A 21,972-nucleotide genomic window follows, 5' to 3' on the forward strand; every position below is an offset into this window, starting at 1 on the left:
ATACCCAAGAGGAGAGGGTGGGTTAAGTACCGAATTGTGTAGGCTAAACTTGCAGTTCATCCTACAGGTCTGGCCTTTGTCCTAAGGCATGAAAGCTTTTATAAAAGGGAGTTGCTCCACAAGTTTTAAAAGATCACCAGTTTTAATGTGTGCAGAATAGATTGGAAAATGGCTACAAGGGCTGAGACTATAGATTTGATACTATTCAAGGTGAGATGATGATACTTGGATCAGGGTCAAGGACAATCAAGTTTAAAACCACTGAAACAAAATATGTTAAGAATCCCTTTTGTGTAAGATTTGCTACATATATGCACACTATAATTTGTAGGCGGAATCCAATTAACACAGCAGTGGTTACTATTGGGGAAAAGATTAGGATAACAGGATAAAGAGGTGCTTTCATGTTTTGATTTGTACATTTCTGTATCATTAACTTTTAAAACAGCAATATATTACACTGATAGTTTTTATGCCAATGGGCATTTATTGGTGATGAGCCTACTGGGCCACTTATTTCTTCTAAACGTCTTCTTCAAAACAAAACACTTAAATCAATGGAATGGATAAATGTCTATGCGGAGTAAAACTTGAGAAAAGTATCCAGCATTAAGTCATAAGAAAGTTAGTATGTAGGCTGGGCGTAGTGGCTCACACCTGAAATCCCAACACTGTGGGAGACTGAGGTGGGAGGACTGCTTGAGGACAGATAGTTTAAGAGCTGCCTAGGCAGCACAGTAAGAACTTGCTGTTTCTAAAAAAAAAAAAAAAAAAAAAAAAAGCCAGCTACTTGGGAGGCCAAGGCAGAAGGATCACCTGAGCCTAGGAAGTCAAGGCTGTGGTGAGCCATGTTCTATGTCACTACACTCCAGCCTGGGTGACAGAGTGAGATTCGACTCAAAAAACAAAGTCAAAACGTAAACTCATCTTTCCCCATTTCTTATATAGATTTTAAAAAATTATCAGAAATAATAAGATGCTGGAGGGGAGAACAAATATTAATCTACCTTTTGAAATCAAATATTTTATATTTTCATTAAATTGTTTCAATACAGTTTTGAGCAAATGCCAACTGAAAGACCATGACCAGGAATTCACAGAGGAAACAATCTTCTTAACAACAAGGAACACCTAGGCAATCTTCTTCCACTCTAGCCACAGTACTGGTGGTGAGCCAGTTATCCAGATTATCGAGTGTTTACCTGGTAAGAAAAAATATCTAGGTTTCAAAACTAGTAATGACAGAATTTTAAGGATGGAAAAAGTTTAAGGCAATTAACCAAATTCCCTCTATTTTTACAGGTGAGGAAAAGCTGTATTAAGTATGAACAATTTTCACCCTGATGACTAGCACTTATCAAAAATAAAAACCATGCTGGGTATGCCTATAATCCCAGCACTTTGGGAAGCTGAGGTAGAAGGGTTGCTTGAGCCCGGGAGTTCCAAGACCAGCCTGGGCGACACAGCGAGACCTTGTTTCTACAAAAAAGAAAAACAAAAACAAAAACTAGCCAGACATGGTGGCACACGACTGTAGGTAATCTCAGTTATTCAGGAGGTTGAGGGAGAAGAATCATTTTAGCCCAGGAGTTCGAGGCTAGGGTGAGCAGTAAGAGCATGCCACTGCCCAGCCCAAGTGGCAGGGTGAGACCCTTACTCAAAAAAAAAAAAAAAAATTTTTCTTTAAAAAATAAAAATCTTCAAATACACATGCCTTTTTCACCTTGTAAGGAAATTTGCAGTCTATATATACTTACCACATCATCAATTTTCAGAATGCTCCGGACAGTTTCAGTTGCTAGAGTCAGAGCACTGACGGAAACCAACAGAGGTTGGACAACCAGTTCCTCTAAAATATTGGAAATACCACCCTGCAAATCAGCACAAGTTGCTTTTAGTGTTTGCAATTATACACATCAACAAACTACTCTATCACCAGTATGCCTCAAGCCCTTTTCAAACCTAGTTTTCCTTTGGTCTAGGAACATCAGAGTAAGATACTCTACTAAGCTCTCTCTACAATGTAGGTTGTATGTCAACTAAAATTTGGAAAAATGGAATTAATGCTGGATTCCCCTAATCCTAACTCCAAAACAACTTTGTGAGTATTGTTTACTTTTAAATATAATGGCAAAATTAGGTAGATTATCATAGCACATAGCTGAAAGTTATGAGATCTTTGATGCTTAAATCAACTCTGTATTTTAATTCTGAATTAGGCCAAGTCTGGTCTATTCTTCCTTTATATCTCCCGTATTTCCTACCTTAAATTCTTCACTGGGCTGGGTATGGTGTCTCATGCCTACAATCCCAGCACTTTGGGAGATGGAGGAGAGTGGCTTGCCTGAGCTCAGGGGTTTGAGCAGAGTGAGCAACATGGCAAGACCCCATCTCTATAATAAATCATAAAATTAGCCGGGTATGGTGGTGCACACCTGTAGTTCTAGTTTCTTGGAAGCCTGAGGTGGAAGGACTGCCTGAGCCCAGCAGGGTGAGGCTGTGGTGGCCATGAATGTGCCACTGCACTCCAGCCTGGGCAACAGAGTGAGAGTCTGACTCGAAAAAAAAAAATTATTCACTATACAGCCCTAGTTCTCTTTATCTGAAGACAACTGCTGATGGCCATAGCAGGTATCCCTACGCCCAGCTTTTCTTCCTTAAAATACTTTTCGTCACCTTTATCTCTTGCTTAAAAGAACCTTAGTAGATCCCAACTATTAGAAGAAAAGCTTGCGTCCCTAACCAAAAGCCTCTTGCTCTAGCTTTTATCTGACCTTTCCAATCTTAAAGTCCACTACACTATCAACATACAACCTCTGTTCTACACAAGTGAATAACTGCTTGGTCTTTTTCACTTAAAACCATTTGCTTCCCCATCTGAAATTTCCGTATCTTCTACCAAAGCTGCATCTTCATGGGTCTTCCCTAACCAGGTAGTGCAGTCCTTTGGAGTTCTGTACCATTCAAAAAGTATCTTGGACTTTTGTTTTTTCCCCGTCATATATTATTTGTCTTCTTAATAAAACATTAATATTAAGGGAACACTATTAACTTTCTAGGTGTATACTCTACATAACTACACTAGCTGGTGCTCACAACAGGAACAATGATTAATACTTACAGTGTTTACTATATGCCAAGCATTCATCTAAGAGCTTTTTTTTTAATTTCAGAATTTTTTTTTTTAGTTGGAGTCTCACTCTGTCGCCCAGACTAGAGTGCAGTGGCATGCTCCCACCCACTGCAGCCTCAACCTGCTGGGCTCTGGTGATCCTTCCGCCTTAGCCTTCCAAGTAGCCGGAACTACAGACACGTGCTACCACGCCCAGCTAATTTCTGATTTGTTGTAGAGACAAGGTCTTGCCAATTTGCCCGGTGGGTCTCAAACCCACGGACTCAGGCAATATACTCGCCTCGGCCTCCCATAGTGCTGGGATTACAGGCTGTCACTGAGCCCGGCCAGAATTTTTTATTTTAAAGATGTGGGGTATAATTCAGGGTTAGGTACACAGATCTAAGAGCTTTCTACTCAGCAATGCATTTAATCCTCACAACAGGCATATGAGGGAACTATTAATTACCCCAACTTTACAACTGATCAACCTGAACAGACTAAGTAACTTGCTAAAAATCACAGTCAATAAGTGGCAGATTTAATAAAAAATGTTTCAAACTAAGGCAACATCTGCTTTCTCATTCAATGGCTTATATTAATTAACCTGCAGCAGGTCTTATATTTAAATTCAAGATTATGGATTTTTAAATTACAAAGTTATGCATTAAATAGATAACTATCAAGTTTTAAGTATTTTTAAATTAATAAACTTTTCCTGCAATAACTAAGATTAAATAATTACCTTTCGGACATTAATGCCTGTAGTTTTTTCTCCTTGGGCGTGCCGATTTCTTAGTTCTGTTACAGTAGAAATGGGATTCAGGCCAGCATTTTCAGCTAGCGTAGATGGAATGACCTCCATAGCATCTGCAAAAGCACGAATGCAGTAGGATTCCATACCACTCAATGTTCGTGAATATTCAGTTAATCGTAGGGCCAACTCTATTTCTGGAGCACCACCTCCTGCAATAAGAGCTCTGAAATTCACAAATTTTTAAAAGTTTACTTAACAGAAAGTTACTTCTAATAACTTACTACTTATACCTTAAACACAGTCAAAATACAGTAGTCAATGTTCAAAATATTACTTTATAATGTAACATTTAAATTACCTCTTCTTCACTAAACAGCGAATAACGCAAAGGGCATCATGAATGGAACGCTCAGCTTCTTCAATCACCAGTTTGTTAGAACCACGAACAACAATTGTAACTGTTTTTCCAGGGCTGGCACAGCCTGTGATCTTTAGGAAATAAATTCCAAATTAGGGATCTGAAGGATTAAAAAAAAAAAACCAACAAACAACAGAAAACAAAAACTGAGGCAAAAAATTTAATCATACAGTTACCTTGATCAGTTTGCCAGAACCATTCAAATTGACCTCCTCAGCCAACTCAGCTGAACCCAGCATGTCAGCAGTGAATTGGTCAATATGAGCAACTGGCTTGGTTCCAATTGTCTGGAAAAAAATCAAATTCACAAATTAAAGTATTATTGACTTGACAGTTACACATTTTCACAAATACAGTTGCTAATATTTTACCTTACAAATGAATTCAATGTCTTCTCTTTCAATATCCTTAATCACCATGATCTTCATTTTGTTCAAAAAATGTAATGCAAGATCACTAAGAGCATCTCTAAAATACAAAAATCAGAAATTATGTCAATACTAGGTTAAAAAAATTTTTGCTCTTCAAGTGCTTTTAAGGTTTTATTAATTCTTTTACCATTTTCTAAATGACCAATCATATTATTTGTAAAAAAAAACCAAAAAATGAAAATCCTGCTTTAGTAAGTTTACTAACTTTATAAGCTCAAAAATCCTTAAAATAAGATTTTGAATAGAATTAGAAATTTTATTGCAATCTTAATATTAAAATATACCCTACCCCCCCTCCAATGACACTATAAAACCCACAAGACAATCGGATTACTATTTTTAACAAATAAGCAGTTTAGTAACTGAAAGCTTACTGATATTCCATGAATTTAGAATTATTTATTAATTCAGACTCTACAAATATGTACTTCCTCACAAGTTATCTGAAATGAGCCTTCTAACAACCCTATATATCCTTGTTATATAGATAAGCACACTGAATTTGGAGGACAATTTACTCAAAGTCAGTAGCTATTACATGATGTGGAATTAGAACTGGGTCTTCTGACTCTTTATCAAGGACTCTATAAAATAATAAGCACCCATAGTACTTTCTGGGAGATCAAGGGAGTAAATGGGAATGTATCTACTTATTAGAAAATATTGTGGATTGCCTGAGCCCGCGGGTTTGAGACCCGCCTGGGCAACTTGGTGAGACCTCATCTCTACAACAAATAAAAAATTAGCCGGGCATGGTAGCATGTGCCTGTAGTTCCAGCTACTTGGAAGGCTGAGGCGGAAGAATCGCCGGTGCCCAGCAGGTCGAGGCTGTGGTGGCTGGGAGTGGCCACTGCACTCCAGTCTGGGCAACGGAGTGAGACTCTGACTCAAAAAAAAAAAAATAAAGAAAATATTGAAGAAAAATAAGAGATCTGTTTGGAGAAATTCATCTATGGAGTATCTAAAACATTTCCTCCATCAACCTCTAGCTGGGTGCAATGGTCCATGCCTGTAATCTCAGCACTTTGGGAGGCTGAGGTGAGAGGACTGCCTGAGCTCAGGAGTTCAAGACCAGCCTAATCAACAGGGTGAGACCTTGTCTCTACAATATAAAAAAAAAAAAAAAAAATTAGCCAGGTGTGGTGGCACATGCCTGTGGTTCCAGCTACTTGGAAGGCTGAGGCAGAAGGATGACCTGAATCCAGCAGGTCGAGGCTGTGGTGGCCATGAGAGTGCCACTGCACTTTAGCCTGGGCAACAGAGCAAGACTCCAACTTAACAAAAAACAACCTCTAAATGACAAAGTAAACAATTGCATTGACTTTTAGATAAATGCCTCTTTTTGCTAATTACTTTTAGAACAAACACCTTTTTAAAAACAAGGCTTGATATTTAGTACCTTGGTTTAGAAAGATTACATATCCCACATTTAAATTACCACAAAGGCAAGAAAACCAATTTTTATCAAAATATAATGATGCTTTTAGCTTGTCACTAAAAGGAGAAAAAAAAAATGGCCCCAAATGTGGATTTGTTCTAGGTTTCTGGTGGTTTATCCACTTCAAACATTTCTTTAAAAACTGCTAGTGGGGGTTGAATGTGGTGGCTCATGTTTATAATCCTAGCAGTGAAGGAAGCCAAGGTGAGAGAATCATTTGAATCCAAAATTTTGAGCCCAGCCTGGGCAACATAGATCTCATCTTAAAAAAATTCACCTAGGTGCAGTGGCTCAAGTCTGTAATCCCAGCACTTTGGGAGGCCGAGGCGAGGGGACTGCCTGAGCCAGGGTTCAAGACCAGCTTGGGCAACTTGACGAGACTTTGTCTCTACAAAAAATCAAAAAACTAGCTGGGCGTGGTGGCATGAACCTGTAGTTCCAGCTACTTGGGAGGCTGACGCAGAAGGATCACTGGAGTCCAGCAGGTTGAGGCCTTGGTGGCTTTGAGTATGCCACTGCACTCCAGTCTGGGAGACTCCAATTCAAAAAAGAAAATCACCAGGGGGATCCAAAACTGATTATCATTATCATTACAGGACAAACAAAAAAAAAAACAGCCCCTCACCTTAGAATAGACTTCTGTATGAGAAGGACATTACATCCTGTCTTTTTAATTTGCTTCACTAAATTTAAAATATAGGCTCTCTCTTCTCGCAGCACTCGGTCCATCTGAGCATAGTCAGAAACCACTATTTGATTATCCATCTGTTTAGAAAAAGAATGATTTGTACCATAGAGATTTTAAGTTTAAAATTAGAAGTCTTTTAAGTAAAAATAAAATATACAGTGTAAATTCAACCAAAATCATACCAAGCAATAAATGATATAAATGTGCATAGAAAAATGTGTTGAGGCCAGGCTCAGTGACTCAGCCTGTAATCCCGGCACTTTGGGAGGCCGAGGTGAGTGGACTGCCGGAGCCTGCAGGTTCGAGACCAGCCCGGGCAACTTGGTGATACCTCGTCTCTACAATAAATCAAAAATTAGCAGGGCATGGTAGCGTGCGCCTGTAGTTCAAGCTACTTGGAAGGCTGAGGCGAAAGGAGCACCGGAGCCCAGCAGGTCGATGCTGGGGTGGTCTGGGTGATGGAGTGAGACTCCAACTCAAAGAAAAAAAGTATGAAAAGATATATATTCGCCAAACTTGGGTCTTTAACTTTCAACTAGATCCACTGCTGTCTTAATTTTTTGCAAGCACGCTTTTGATGCTCAAAAAATGTAAAACGGCCAGGCTCGGTGGCTCAGCCTGTAATCCCAGCACTTTGGGAGGCCAAGGTGAGTGGACTGCCTGAGCCCGCGGGTTCAAGACCCACCTGGGCAACTTGACGAGACCTCATTTCTACAATAAATCAAAAATTAGCCGGGCGTGGTAGCGTGCGCCTGTAGTTCCAGCTACTTGGAAGGCTGAGGCAGAAGGATCAGCAGAGCACAGTAGGTTGAGGCTGCGGTGGCCGGGAGCGGCCACTGCACTCCAGTCGGATCGACAGAGTGCAACTCCAACTCAAAAAAAAAAAGTAAAACAATTATCCTATTTAAAATTTTTTTTTTGGCCAGGCTTGGTGGCTCATGCCTGTAATCTCAGCACTTTGGGAGGCTGAGGCAGGAAGACAGCCTGAGCCCAGAAGTTTGAAACCAGCCCAGTCAACACAGGGAGACTTCGTCTCTACAAAAAATTTTTAAAAATTAGCTAGGTGTAGTGGCATGTACCTCCTAGCTACTTGGAAGGCTGAAGTGGAAGGATCTCCTGAGCCCAGGAGGCTGTGGTGAGCCGTGATCATGCCACTGCACTTCAGTCTGGGCAATAGAATGAGACTCTAACTCAAAAAAACATTTTTTTTTTTTTTGAAAACAGGGTTTCGCTATGTTACCCAAGTTGGAGTGCACTGCCTATTCACAGGCGAGGTCACAGCATACTGCAGCCTTAAACCCCTGGGCTCAAGTGATACTTCCATTTCAACCTTCAGAATAGCTGGGACTATATGTGCACACTACTGCATTTGGTTAGCACTCAATTTCAATATCCGATTGAAAATATAGATTTGCCACTTGTGGCACCAACAATTTCTATTTTTGTCTCAACTCTACTAGTTTGTTTGGGATGTATACTTTTAATCACTGTCAGCATTTCCTATTTTTAATGAATAAATAATTGAGATATCAGAAAGTAAAACAGATAAACAAGAAACCAATTTCTATTGGATTCTACTTACATCTGTTTTGGGAGCAGATAAGCAAAACTGAATAAGACCAATCTTAGCTTTTTCTACTCTGGTTATGCCAGAATTTGCCACTTTTTGTGTGAGAACCAGTCCTTCTACCAACTCACAGTCATCAATAGTCCCACTATGAAGAAAGAAAACAAGGAGGGGATAGTTAAGAGGAAACAAAAATCTATGAGTTTAATAGATTGCTAACAAATTAAAAATCATCCAATATAATATGCTTCAGCCTCACATTTATTATTGCTCCATTCCTGGACCTCTTTGATCCATTATTGCCCTACTATCATACGGAAATATAAACAAAATCTTGAGATTCTCATATTAATATAAGTTATCACGAAAACAAAACTGAAAAGGAAGAGAGCTTTGCGCCTCATTCATCTAGGTGATTTTCACTTAGCCTATTATTTTTGGCAAAAGCTTATGCTCACTTTCAAATTGTTATTAAAGTTGTAATTAGAGATACTTACCCAAGCTTCTTAACTATTTTAATGTCTCTAAGATCTACACTTGTGGCTGTGCCTGGGTCAATCACTTTCATCACTGCATTTACACTCATTGGAGAAAGCAGACTTGAATACTGAGAGACAACCTACAATTATTAAAAAAAAAAAAAAGTTGCCTTACAAGTATAAAAAGGTCTTCAAAGCTCTTATTAAATAAGAGCTCTAATAACTTTTTCGGTTGAAGTGGGAAAAGGGAAACATGAGAAGACATTCTATACAAACTACCTTTTTCACTCAGGCTGAGAGTCATCAGGGGTACAAAATAGAAATATGTATGCTTGCTTTTTTGTTTTATTCACATAGCAGTTGGGGTTGACTAGGTGACAACAGTTTTACAAGAATTCCAAAAAGGAACAAATGAATTTTATGTGGATGTTTTCTGTCTAAAGTAAGTGTGTGTTCAGGCATCAATATTAGTGGTATGTGCATCCCTAATAAAGAAAGGCTGATAAAAACAATTAACTGCTAACATTTTTATTACTTATCATGTGCCAGGCAGTGGTCTTAGCACTTTGCATGTCAAGTCGTTCAATCTTCATATGGAGAAATCGAAACCAAGATGTTAAATCATTTGCCCAAAGTAACACAGCTTAGTTAAGTGGTGAAGCCAGCACTGAATGAACACAAACAATCTAGACACTACGACTAGTGTCTATAACCATTACCCTATAACACCTATTATTAGTTCTGGGAACATTCAACAGCATCAGTTAGTGTCACTAATACTATCTAACGCTCCATTTAACATACAAATAAAATAAAGTGCTGTTTAATACTGATAAAAGGAAATGAAAGAATTGGAGGAGGGAAACACATGACAAGACAGAAAACAGTTACAAAGAAATTTAAAAGTACAACACTGCTTTAAGTTTGATAACTAAGAAAAGTAGTCTATTAGTTAAGAGATAAATTATAAATGGGCAGCCTACCCTAGGTTCAAATCTCAGCTCTATCTCTTATTAGTGGACTTTGTGGGTAAGTTAATTGACTTCTCTAGATCTGTTTTCCTCATCAATAAAATGGGGATATGACCACTTATCCGAAAGCCTTGAAGAAAGTAATAAATGTAAAAAACTTATCACAATACCTAGCACATTGAATAATCAATAAAAAATTAGCTATACTGCCAGAGAGCCTATAGCAATCTGATCTGGGAGACAAAAGGTTGCTAATAGGCAAATTAAAGTTATCCAGAGCTTTATCAAAATACTATTAAAATGTATTAAGTGAAAAACTAGAAATGGTATGCATTAAATATTCTAACACCTGTTAGATTTGGTCTCATCATCTTATTTAAACCAATTCAGTTATGCAAATTAGTTACCTAGTCAACTTTCCAGACTTTATGTACTGTGTAGAGCAAGAATCAAAAACACCTACTAACAACTATCCTTTGGTGCTCATCTCACCTTTGAGTTCAATGAAGTGGTTGCACTATTTAATAAAGTTTCTCTGTCACTGAGTTCCACAGGTCGAGACATGTCAGTCAAGATTTCAATACCCTTTTCCAAAGCCTTCTGGAACGACTCGGAAATGATGGTTGGATGGATCCCTGTCATTTGTGAAAATTATTATATAATTATATGTTTAACATAGTGTAAACATTTTCTACTCATTAAAATATCAAAGCAAAAAAGTGTCAAAGCAGTCACAATCTTAACTATTCTTAATAAACTAACTTATCCTTCAGTTGTAAATATAGTGTTTTAAATAACCGTAACTGCTAATTATGGCTAATAATTTACTTCCATTTAATTTAAAATACATCAATAACATACTCATGGTATACTTAAGATTTGAAACCAAACTTTACACTTTTCAAAACACCACAAGTCTACATAATAAGTAGACCAAGTAACTGGAGAGTCACTATGATTAAACACTATTTATCAAATCCAGAACCCTAACCTTTTCCCCCAAATCTTCTTTCTTGTTTAGAGTCTAATATTAGTAATACTACCACAAACCGTTTTTGAACAGTGAAATTCTATTGAATTTCTTTCAAAAAGGAGCCTGGAAAATAACAGAAGTGAAAGAGAATTTTTTTTAATAGTTAATAATATAAATAAGCAACGTCCAAAATTCTAAAAATTCCTGATAGAAAGATTAGTTACTCCAAACTAAATCTTAAATCCCATATTACTTAAGAATACCTTGGCTTCTCCTAAAGTTTACATTTTAAAGCTTTTCTGCCTTTATTCAGTAGTAAAGCAAGTCCTACCTACCTTTCTGAAGAAGCTTGGTACAAGAATCTAAGAGAGAGCCAGCAATGATGACTACTGATGTGGTACCATCTCCTGCTTCTATATCTTGAGCCTTAGAGAGCTCCACCAGCTAAGTGAATAGAACATGTCAAATTGCTCAGTGAGGAATATAAGAACCAGTAACACCTAATTCCAATTATCACATCAGTAACACAAACACAGAATTTGAGGATTCAATATAATGCTTGGCTTTTCATTTGTTGTCCATGTTGGGTTGCACTTAAAATTGAAGACTGGTAACATTTCTGGCTCACAAATTCTACTTATAAACTTTCTAAGAGGCAATATCATGATCTCTGGTTCAGATTGTGGGATGTAATCTGCCCCTCCAATCCCTCAGGCTGTAAGAAAAATACCTACCACAGAGCAAAAATGTTGTATTAGATGCACCCAATAGATTCGAAAACTATGAAATGGAGTGCTCCAGATGAGATTAGAGTACCAGTTTAGAGTCTTTTCCCAGGTTTATCTGAATTGACCCCATATTAGCATAACTTGATCCATTTAAAAAGCCATCTTTACATAGTTCAAAGGACTTTTTGACAGGAATTTCTAAGACATTTGTTTTTGCTGATATGGCAACTCCTCACTTGACACCATAACCATCATTTTGATCCTCAGTAATTGAATTATTTTTAATAAACAGTGCAAACTTGGAGATAATTTATTCTGCACACAATTTAAATTATTTTTTCCATCTAACATCCACTAAATAATCTGCACTAAAAAAGTACTATCTATGTTCTTAATACCTCCTTCCTCAACTGTATGGCATATTCCTGTGGACAAGCACAAGGTGACTTTTTAGAGATAGGGACTTGTTCTGTCACACAGGCCACATTACAATGGCACGATCATGGCTCCCTGCAGCCTTGAATTTCTGGGCTCAAGGGATCCTCCCACCTCAGCCTCCAGAGTAGCTGGGACTAGACTGGGTAGAGTGACTCTTGCCTGTAATCCTAGCACTTTGTAAGGCAGAGGCAGAAGGATCACCTGAGGCAGGGGTTTGAGATCAAACTGGCAAGCACACTGAGATCCCAGCTCTACCAAAAAAAAAAATCTTATTTCAGCCAGCATTGAGCACTGGGCATCTCTTGGGACAACTGGCACAAGCACCATAAGACTGGGGGCAAGAGAAAGCTCTACCACAAGAAACAGAAGAATGAGCTGGGACACTCACTACTGACACCAAGACTGGTCCCCAAAGCATTCACAGTCCATGTGTGGGGAGGTAACAATAAATATCATGCCCTGAGGCTAGATGTGGGCAACTTTTCCTGGGGCTCTGAATGTTGTACTCACAAAACAAACATCACTGATGTTGTCTACAATGCACCCAATAACCAGCTGATCCGTACCAAGACCTTAGTGAAGAACTGCATCGTGCTCATCAACAGCATACCATAAAGACAGTGGTGTAAGTCTCACTATGTGCTGCCCCCGGGCCGCGAGAAGGGGACCAAGCTGACTCCCGAGGAGGAAGGGATTTTAAACAAAAAATGATCCAAAAAAATTCAGAAGAAATACAATGAAAGGAAAAGAATGCCAAAATCAGCCGTCTTCTGGAGCAGATCCAGCAGGGCAAACTTCTTGCTTGCACTGCATCAAGACTGGGCCTGTGTGGCCAAGCAGATGGCTATAAGCTAGAAGGCAAGGAGCTGGAGTTCTATCCTAGGAAAATCAAGGCATGGAAAGGCAAATAAATCCTCTTGTAGCTCATGCAATAAAGGTGTTTATTGTTCTATTCTTTAAAAAAAGCAAGCTGGGTACAGTGGCTCATGCCTATAATCCCCACACTTTGGGAGACAGAGGTGAGAGGATTGCCTGAGCCCAGAGGTTCAGACCCGCCTGGGCAACTGGCAAGACCCAGTTGCTACAATAAATCAAAAAACTAGCTGGGCATGGTGGCATGCGCCTGCAGTTCCAGTTACTTGAAAGGTTGAGGTGTAAGGATCGCTTGACCCCAGCAGATTGAGGTTGTGATAGCCATGAGCATACCACTGTACTACATCCTAGGTGAGAGTGAGACTCTGACTCAAAAATAAATAAATAAATAATAAAGTTTGGACTATAGGCACGTGCTGCGCCATACCCAACTTGATTTGTGTTATCACCCTGCACACAAGAGTACAAGGCTAGACACAAATACATCCTAAAAATGGCTCAGGCTCAGGCCTGTAATCCCAGGAGTTTGTGACCAGGCTAGGCAACATAGCAAGACCTCATCTCTACCCCCAAAAAAGCCTTACCTAAAATTATACTTACCATTCTGGCTGCTGGATGTAATACTTGCATCTGTTTTAGAATGGTGGCACCATCATTTGTTATGGTCACATCACCTTTTCCATCCTGAATCTGAAAAATTTGTTTGTTTTTTTCAAAAAAGTTGGATTTCAATATGACATTAATAGCTCTACTAAATTTTAATACTTCATAGTAAAGAAGTTAACTTATGTTTGGATAGCACTTATTTTAAAATTATTTTCCCTTACATTAGTATGATAATTTAAGAATATGTAGCAACAATCCCACTTCACAAAAGAAAAAAACTGGCTTTGTTCCAGGGTACTTTAAAAAAGAAACTTAGACACTTAAAAAAAAAAAAAGGAGAAGCCAGGCATGGTGGTTCATGCCTGTAATCCCAGCACTTTGAGAGGCTGAGGCAAGAGGATTGCCCGAGCCCATGGCCCATGTGTCTGAGACCAGCCTGGGCAACATAGTGAGACTGTATCTCTATAATAAAACAAAAAATTAGCTGACAGTGGTGGTGCATACTTGTGGTTCCAACTCCTTGGAAGGCTAAAGTGGAAGGATTGCCTGAGCCCAAAAGATTGAGGCTGCAGTGACTGTGAGCACACCATTACACTCCAGCCTGGGTGACAGAGTGAGACCCCCACTCAAAAAATGAAAAAAAAAAAAAAAGGGAGGAAAAAAGAGTACAGAAAAGATACTATAAAGACTCACTATCACTCCTGGTTTCATATTAATCAAAAACATAATTTCTACTATAGATGCCCAAAAAGACAGTACCATACAATGTAATGGACACAATTCTGATAGTCAACACAGTAACTTTTTAAACAGTATCCTCAAAAAGGACAACAGCATTCTTAGAAGGGATACATTTTAGAATAATGAGAGGGAATAATCATCCAGACAAGGTCCCATAGTGTTTTATCTCCCACAGGCCCACATTAGGACACAGAATTACATCCCTAAGAAATAATGAACTCAAAAATCAATTAATGAATTAAAAAAATTTTAAGAAAGAAGAAGAAAGGCCAAGCGCATTGGCTCAAGTCTATAATCCCAGCACTTTGGAAATCCGAGGTGAAAGGATCGCCTAAACCCAGGGGTTTGAGACCAGCCTGGGCAACATGGCGAGACCTTAGCTGGGCGTGGTGACTCACGCCTGTAGTTCTAACTGCTTGGAAGGATCACCTAAACCCAGCAGGTCGAGGCTGCGGTGGCTGTGAGCGTGCCACTGCACTCCAGCCTGGGCGACAAAGCGAGTTTCCAATTCAAAAAAAAAAAAAAAATTCCACTGAACTCAAGCCCCAAGACCTGGAATTACTATACTTTCCATTTAGCTACCCAACAGATAACCTCTTTCGGGTATGCACTCTCACTGTTTAAAAAGCACTAAACAAAATATGAATTATAGTTAAGTCCTGTTCATGCCACTATTCACGCCAAAGTAATCTCTCCCGCCTCTGAACCCTCAAGTTACCTAACATTTCTTACTTTCTATACAGTACATCTTAACCTTCTATCAAAATCTTACAACGCAAACAGCAGTGCTCAATAAATATTGAATGATTCAGCTTTTTACCATTTTATCCATTCCTTTTGGTCCAAGGCTTGTTCTGATAGCATCAGCAACCGCTGTAGACAGAAAGAAGAAAAATGAAATTAATTTTTTTTTCTTTTTAAAGAGAGGGTCATTCTATGTTACCTAGACTAGCCTTGAACTGCTGGGCTCTGGTGACCCTCCTGAGTAGCTGGGATTAGGGAAAATCAAGATCAAAGTATTTTTCCTCTCAAATGATCATTGTGTCCTTAGGTGTCTAACAGTTCACTTGTCCACTAAGGAAAATTCATAGGCCGGGCGCAGTGGCTCAAGCCTGTAATCCCAGCACTTTGGGAGGCTGAGGTGAGAGGACTGCCTGAGATCACGGATTCGAGAACAGCCTTGGCAACTTGGTGAGACCTCATCTCTACAATAAATAAAAAAAAATTAGCTGGGCATTGGTAGTGCGCGCCTGTACTTCCAGCTACTTGGAAGGCTGAGGAGGAAGAAAAAAAAAAAGAAAGAAAATTCACTAATAATAATCTTCTGGAAATAGAGCAATTACTTTACTTCTTTTAAATGTATGACGCGGCAGAGCTCGGTGGCTCAGCCTGTAATCCCGCACTTTGGCAGGCCTGAGGTGAGTGAGTTGCCTGAGCCTGAGGGTTCGAGATCCACCCGGGCAACTTGGCAAGACCTCATCTCGACAATAAATCAGAAAAAATTTAGCCGGGCGTGGTAGCGTGCGCCTGTAGTTCCAGCTACTTGGAAGGCTGAGGCAGAAGGATCGCTGGAGCCCAGTAGGTTGAGGCTGCGGTGGCCGGAAGCGTGCCACTGCACTCCAGTCTGGGTGACAGAGTGAGACTCCAACTCAAAAAAATTTTTTAAAATCAAAAATAAAAATAAATAAATAAATGTATGCTGCTTCATCTTTTTTGTTAAAGTCATTATACATACTATTTGATACTATTTGGTTTTTTTGGTTTTTTTTTTGAGTTGGAGTAGTCTCACTCTGTCACCCAGACTGGGGTGCAGTGGCATGCTCACAGCCACCGCAGCCTCAACCTGCTGGGTTCAGGCGATCCTTACGCCTCAGATTTCCAAGTAGCTGGAACTACAGGCGCTCATTACCATGCCTGGTTAACTTTTTTATTTATTGTAGAGACGTAGAGATGAGGTCTCGCCAAGTTGCCCAGGCTGGTCTCGAATCCCTAATCCTCTTGCTTCCACCTCCCAAAGTGCTAGCATTACATGCTTGAGTGACCGCGCCCAGCTATACATACTATTTGTAGTCTACCTAAGGCAGAATACAAGTTGAGGATTTACCTCATCTTCCATGAAATATCAAAATGGTACAATCCAGTTATGAGCCGAGAGAGAAATGCAATATTCCCCCCATTCCTTAAAACAAGACGAAGCTGGGCTCGGTGGCTCAGCCTGTAATCCCATGCCTTTGGGAGGCTGAGGTAAGTGGACTGCCTGAGCCCGCGGGTTTGAGACCCGCCTGGGCAGGCGAGACCTCATCTCTATAATAAAATAAAAAAATTAGCCGGGCGTGGTAGTGTGCGCCTATAGTTCCGGCTACTCGGAAGGCTGAGGCAGAAGGATCGCCGGAGCCCAGCAGGTCGGAGCCCAGCAGGTCGAGGCTGCGGTGGCTGGGAGCGGCTATTGCACTCCAGTCTGGGCGACAGAGTGAGATGCCAACTCAAAACCAAAACAAAACAAAAAAACAAACAAAAAAAAAACAAGATGAGCAGCAACAGGACATTCTAGACTTCCTAACATATTGCTGGGTTGAGTATCTTTATCTGAAATACTTAGGAACGAAAGTGTTTTGGATTTCAGATTCTAGAATATTTGCATTCTAATCCAAAAAGCTGAAATCCAAAATGCTCCAATGGGCATTTCCTTTGAGCATCACGTTGGTGCTTGAAGTTTCAGATTGTGAAGCACTAGAACCAAATACTTTTTGAATCAGAAACGCTCCGTCTATATATAACTTACTTACGTGTTGACTCTGTCTAGAGTGTAAACTCTGAGAATGAAGATTTTTGTTTTGTTCATTAACGTGTATATGGTATACTCATGGCTTGCAGCAATAATTACCACTGCCAACAGAGCAAACCACAGCTGAAGTGCTGTAGAGCAATACACCCTATGACAAAACTAACAACAAAATCCAAACCCCTCAAATCATAGCTTTTGGTCATCATCAGTATGTTATAAAACATCTCTCACTATGTGTACAATCTACCATTCAAAAGCTATGTTATTAAAGCTAATATTAACTAATTATTTTTTGAGTCAGGGTCTCAGCCTTTTGCACAGGTTATATATAGTGCAGTGGCCCAATCATGGCTCACCACAGCCTCAATCTCCTGGGCTGTCTTAGCCTCCTGAGTAGCTGGGATCACAGGCACACACCACCACACCTGGCTAACTTTTTAAATTTCTTGTAGAGACCAGGCCATGCTATGTTGCCCAGGCTGGTCTGGAACTCCTGGGCTCAAGCAATCCTCCCATCTCAGCCTCCCAAAATGTTGGCATTACAGACAAGAGCCACCATGCCCCACCAATTTAAACTACTCAAGTCATGTTATTAATGAGCACACAAGAATGTTTCTATTTTATTAACTCATTTATAATTATTTTCTAAGAGAAACTGGAATTAACATTCCCTAGTCCAGGATAAATAATTTTATCTTCCCCTTTCTCACATATTACATCGCCTCACATACACAGGATGGACTGTATCACCGTTTTTGTAGACTCTACAACTAGCGTGCTTCCCGCCACACTGTGTGGACAATAAACATACAAACATTCTTAAAGAATGTAATAGAATACAGCTTGTATAATTTTTTTTGTTTTTTTGTTTTTGTTTTTTTGAGTTGGAGTCTCACTCAGTCACCCAGGTTTCAGTGCAGTAGCATGCTCAGGACCACCCAGCGTCAACTTGCTAGGTTACAGCAATCCTTCCAAGTAGCCGGAACTACAAGCACGCGCTACCACGTCAGCTAATTTTTGATTTATTGTAGAGACAAGGTTTCACCGTGTTGCCCAGGTTGTCTCGAACCCGCAGGCTCAGGCAATCCACTTGCCTCAGCCTCTCAAAGTGCTGGATTACAGGCTGAGTCACAGAGCCCGGCCTGTATAAATTTAAGATTATATCCTATTTATTTCAAAACTTTGGTCTGCCGTGCTAATTATTCAGTCAGCATTCTGTCTTTAGAAGATGCTAGTGAGCCGGGCTCGTTGGCTCAGCTTGCAATCCCAGCACTTTGGGAGGCTGAGGTGAGTGGATTGCCTGAGTCTGCGGGTTCGAGACCCGCCTGGGCAACTTGGCAAGCCCTCATCTCTACAATAAATCAAAAAATTAGCCGGACGTGGGAGCGTGTGCCTGTAGTTCCAGCTACTTGGAAGGCTGAGGTGGAAGGATCACCGGAGCCCAGCAGGTCGAGGCTGCAGTGGCCAGGAGCAGCCACTACACTCCAGTCTGAGTGACAGAATGAGACTCAACTCAAAAAAAAAAAGAAGATACTAGTGGATATGCATGGCCAGAACTCCACTAGAGGACTCATTTTAAGAATGCTCTCATTGTCATTAACGTGAAGGCTCTCAGAAGAGACTATCCAAATTAAAGATTCTAGACTTCTTACATGTCTGAACGTGTGTGAAGTTTAACATACTGTGCAGCAGAAAGTAGGTATGAAGTGGTGTCCATTAAATGACTCGTGCTAAATAATACTAAAACTACTACTACATTTCTGTGTATATATGGCTTTGATTATCATCAACAAATGGTACTATTATCTCTTTTTTGCTGACACCAAAATGAAAAACTGGCTCCCAGAATTAAACTAAAGATGCCTCTGGCAGCAGTTTTTCTCAATCACTTTGTGGGGTTTTGTCTGACTTGGAGTCAAGTTCACAGATAACTAAAGTGGTCTTTCCCTCCTACGTGCATAGCACCTTTGTGCTATTTCAGTTCTCTGTGCTTTGGTTCAAAGGTTATTACGTTTCTGGCTTTGTATCTTCACTGCCTGTTGAAAATCAACCACATCATTATACTCTCCTGGCCATCCAGATGGCCAAAAAATTTATCTTTCAACACCTTCTTCCTAAATTAATGATCTACAGCTGGGGGAGATTAAACCAAACGCTTTCGAGGACACCAGCCCCTTCAAGATCCGGCCCCAACCTACCCTTCCAATCTCACTCCTTCCGCACACATCTTATTCCCCAACCCAAAGGAAATACTCGCTATACTCAATACACATGCGGGCAAGATCTCTTAAACCTTTGTTCTAATTCTTCCCTCCAAATTTTTCTATTTCACCTCGACTTTTAAAATCTATCTTATCTATCTAAAGCAGGATTTATTGAGAGGACAGAAAAGCTCCCACAGCGGGAGGGAACCCGAAGGGGTTGCCTCACCCTCAACTTCTTTTAATCCTCACAACTCTAAAAAGCAAACATTTTCCTCCATTTTATAGGTAAGAAATCCCTGGCTTGGAGACTAAAGGTCACAAAGACATGAAGTAACAGAAGACTGAAATTCAGGTCCTCCTGATTTCCACCATGTGTCACGCTACTTTAAAAAACCAGTAAATCGTGTCTCCTGAAGTGCTTGCGTTTGACGGCACATGCAGAGAGAACATAAAAGCACACTCTAGCTTTCCCTAACTGTTCCCTAACAAGACGGGAAAGTCGGTTCCCCACATCCCAGTACAACGGACCCCGCCCCAATTTAGACGCGGAGCTATAACGTGTCTCCATAGCTGTTCCGAGTTGTTTACTTAAATGGCATTTCTGTAAGAACAAAAAAACTGAAAGACATTGGGCAAACATCCCACTAGTTACAATAAACAGATAAGCGACAGCCTTCACGCGTCAAATCCTCTGCACTGGAGGCTGAGCTGCTTTCAGTTCCAAAGTGATGAATGAGACACAACCCAGGATGAAAAACCACGGGAGACTAAGATACAGAATGTGCAGCTCCAAAGGCCTCCATATTCCGGGCTGGGATTCATCGGCAGAAAACAGAAAAAAGGGCCCCTCCGCGCAGCTTCTCCCACCGGGGGGACAGGATGGGACCGCCTGAAGGCACCAAAAACGGGCTATCCCCACACAAGACCACGGTGAACGTGCAAAGCACGACCCCTCAGCGCTGCGGCGCAGGCCCCGGGAGCGATACCTTTGGCCGCAGAAATGTTGCTGAAGCGGATCTGGGCAGGCTTGTCGCGGTCCTGATAGGCGCCCTTCCCGCGGCCGCCGGCAGTCCCGGCGGGCGCCCCGCTCCGGGGTACCGCGTTCTCGGGCATGGGAAACTCAGCTGGGTCTGCGCGGGCTCGGGAAGAACGGATGGAGCCGGATTCCGGCTGGCCGCAGAGTAACGGCGTGCGTCCCCGGCTTTCACGAACCTTCCAGAAAGCGGCGCCGGACAGGGGCGGAGGCGGAGAGGGCCTTCCTGGCGACGCGGCGCCGGTATGACGTAGAGGGCTGTCCGCTGCGCGCCGGAAGAGATAGCCGCGCGCGGGAGCTTCGGCTTGCGAGGCTGTCTGCCCTGCACGCTGGGGGTACGGGCGCGGGGGTCGCATTCACGCGAGGCAGCAATGACAACGCATGATTGTAGAGGCAGGTGCTGGGGACGCACGAATCGCTTCACTCCACCCGGCACGGCTGTGAGGTCCCCTCATTAACTCAGGCAGGACCTATTGGCGCTAGGCGTCAGAATTACCCTGTTATGGGTGTGGCTGAGCTGGGTCGTGTCCCCCCCCCCACGCATACACAGGGATTTTACGGTGCTTTATTTATTTGAGTGGGGTTCACTCTGTTGCCCAGGCTGGACTGCAGTGCCACGATCACGGCTCACCGCAGCCTCGAACTCCTGGGCTCAGGCGTTCCTTTCGCCTCAGCCTCCCTGGTACTTGGGACTACAGGCGCTGGCCACCACGTCCGGCTTATTATTTGATGTTTGTAGACAGGGTCTTATGTTGCCCAGGCTGTTCTCAAATTCCTTGGCCCAAGCGATCCTCTCACCTCAGCCTCCCAAAGTGCTGGGATTACAGGTCTGCGCCACCGCCCCTATCCGAATTAAAATACTTTAAAATGCACAATGGCAGTGGCATTTCAAGTGTTTGCCAAGATAGCTATTTTGATTAACACAGCTCATGGAAGGATCAATAATATAAGAAATGTGAAGGGACGGTCCACAAATAAACAGAGCCTCCCGTATGCCTTGAGCCATCATCTACTCAGTCATCCAAAACAGAAACCCATGAGTCATTCCTTTTGCATCCCTCATCCCAGGCCTGCTAATTTTATTTCCTTTATGTTGAGAGTTCATCTCATATTCTCTATCCACAGTGCTACTGCCCTAGATCAGACCCACGTTATCAACTCTTTGATTAAAGTGATAGTTTAGCTTTTTTGGTGTCTCCTTTCTCTAGCCCATTTGCCACACTGCAAACACAGAAGGATCTTTTACAAACTCAAATCTGATCTTATTATGACTCTTCTGCTTAAAATTCTTCAGTGACTCCCAAAGTAGTTCAGAACATGCCACCCCAAAATATGCCGTTCTGGCATATTGATAATTTTGAGTTAAAATTACTTGGGAAAACAGCAGGTGCAAGAAGGACTCTGACCTTACATTTTCTTCCTGAAAACAGGAGATAAAACACCCATGTGAAAAGTGCCCTCTCTATACCAGAAGGGAGATACTAGCACCAGAAATAGGCAATCAAGGCTATTAAGAGAAATCTGAGCCGGGTTCTGTGGCTCAGCCTGTAATCCCACACTTTGGGAGGCCAAGGTGAGTGGATTGCCTGAGCCCGCCGGTTCGAGACCCGCCTGGGCAACTTGGCGAGACCTCATCTCTACAATAAATCAAAAATTAGCCGGGTGTGGTAGCGCGCGCCCGTAGTTTCAGCTATTTGGAAGGCTGAGGCGGAAGGATCGCTGGAGCCCAG

At 41.3% G+C, this 21,972-nt stretch overlaps 1 protein-coding gene across 2 annotated transcripts; it reads right to left on the reverse strand.

Moving 5' to 3' along the window:
• Positions 1 to 935: 935 nt before the first annotated feature.
• Positions 936 to 20,489, reverse strand: CCT4 (chaperonin containing TCP1 subunit 4). 2 transcript variants are annotated; one of them, XM_008054795.1, is made up of 14 exons: positions 20,196 to 20,489; positions 15,041 to 15,093; positions 13,474 to 13,563; positions 11,170 to 11,278; positions 10,354 to 10,496; positions 8,909 to 9,030; positions 8,427 to 8,559; positions 6,782 to 6,921; positions 4,659 to 4,755; positions 4,464 to 4,574; positions 4,228 to 4,358; positions 3,858 to 4,092; positions 1,758 to 1,871; positions 936 to 1,202 (listed from the first exon to the last, which is right to left on the reverse strand). In XM_008054795.1, exons 1-14 carry the CDS (start codon positions 20,320 to 20,322, stop codon positions 1,188 to 1,190), a joined length of 1,620 nt encoding a protein of 539 aa, XP_008052986.1. In that variant the 5' UTR covers positions 20,323 to 20,489; the 3' UTR covers positions 936 to 1,187. The 2 variants fall into 2 exon arrangements, with proteins under 2 accessions (XP_008052986.1, XP_021566450.1); XM_021710775.1 differs by lacking the exon at positions 13,474 to 13,563 and having other exon boundaries at positions 20,196 to 20,454.
• Between the last annotated feature and the right edge of the window lie 1,483 nt (positions 20,490 to 21,972).

Source organism: Carlito syrichta, unplaced genomic scaffold, assembly GCF_000164805.1.
Source record: "Carlito syrichta isolate Samal-C Ts95f unplaced genomic scaffold, Tarsius_syrichta-2.0.1 Scaffold301513, whole genome shotgun sequence".
Classification (NCBI taxonomy): Eukaryota; Metazoa; Chordata; class Mammalia; order Primates; family Tarsiidae; genus Carlito; species Carlito syrichta.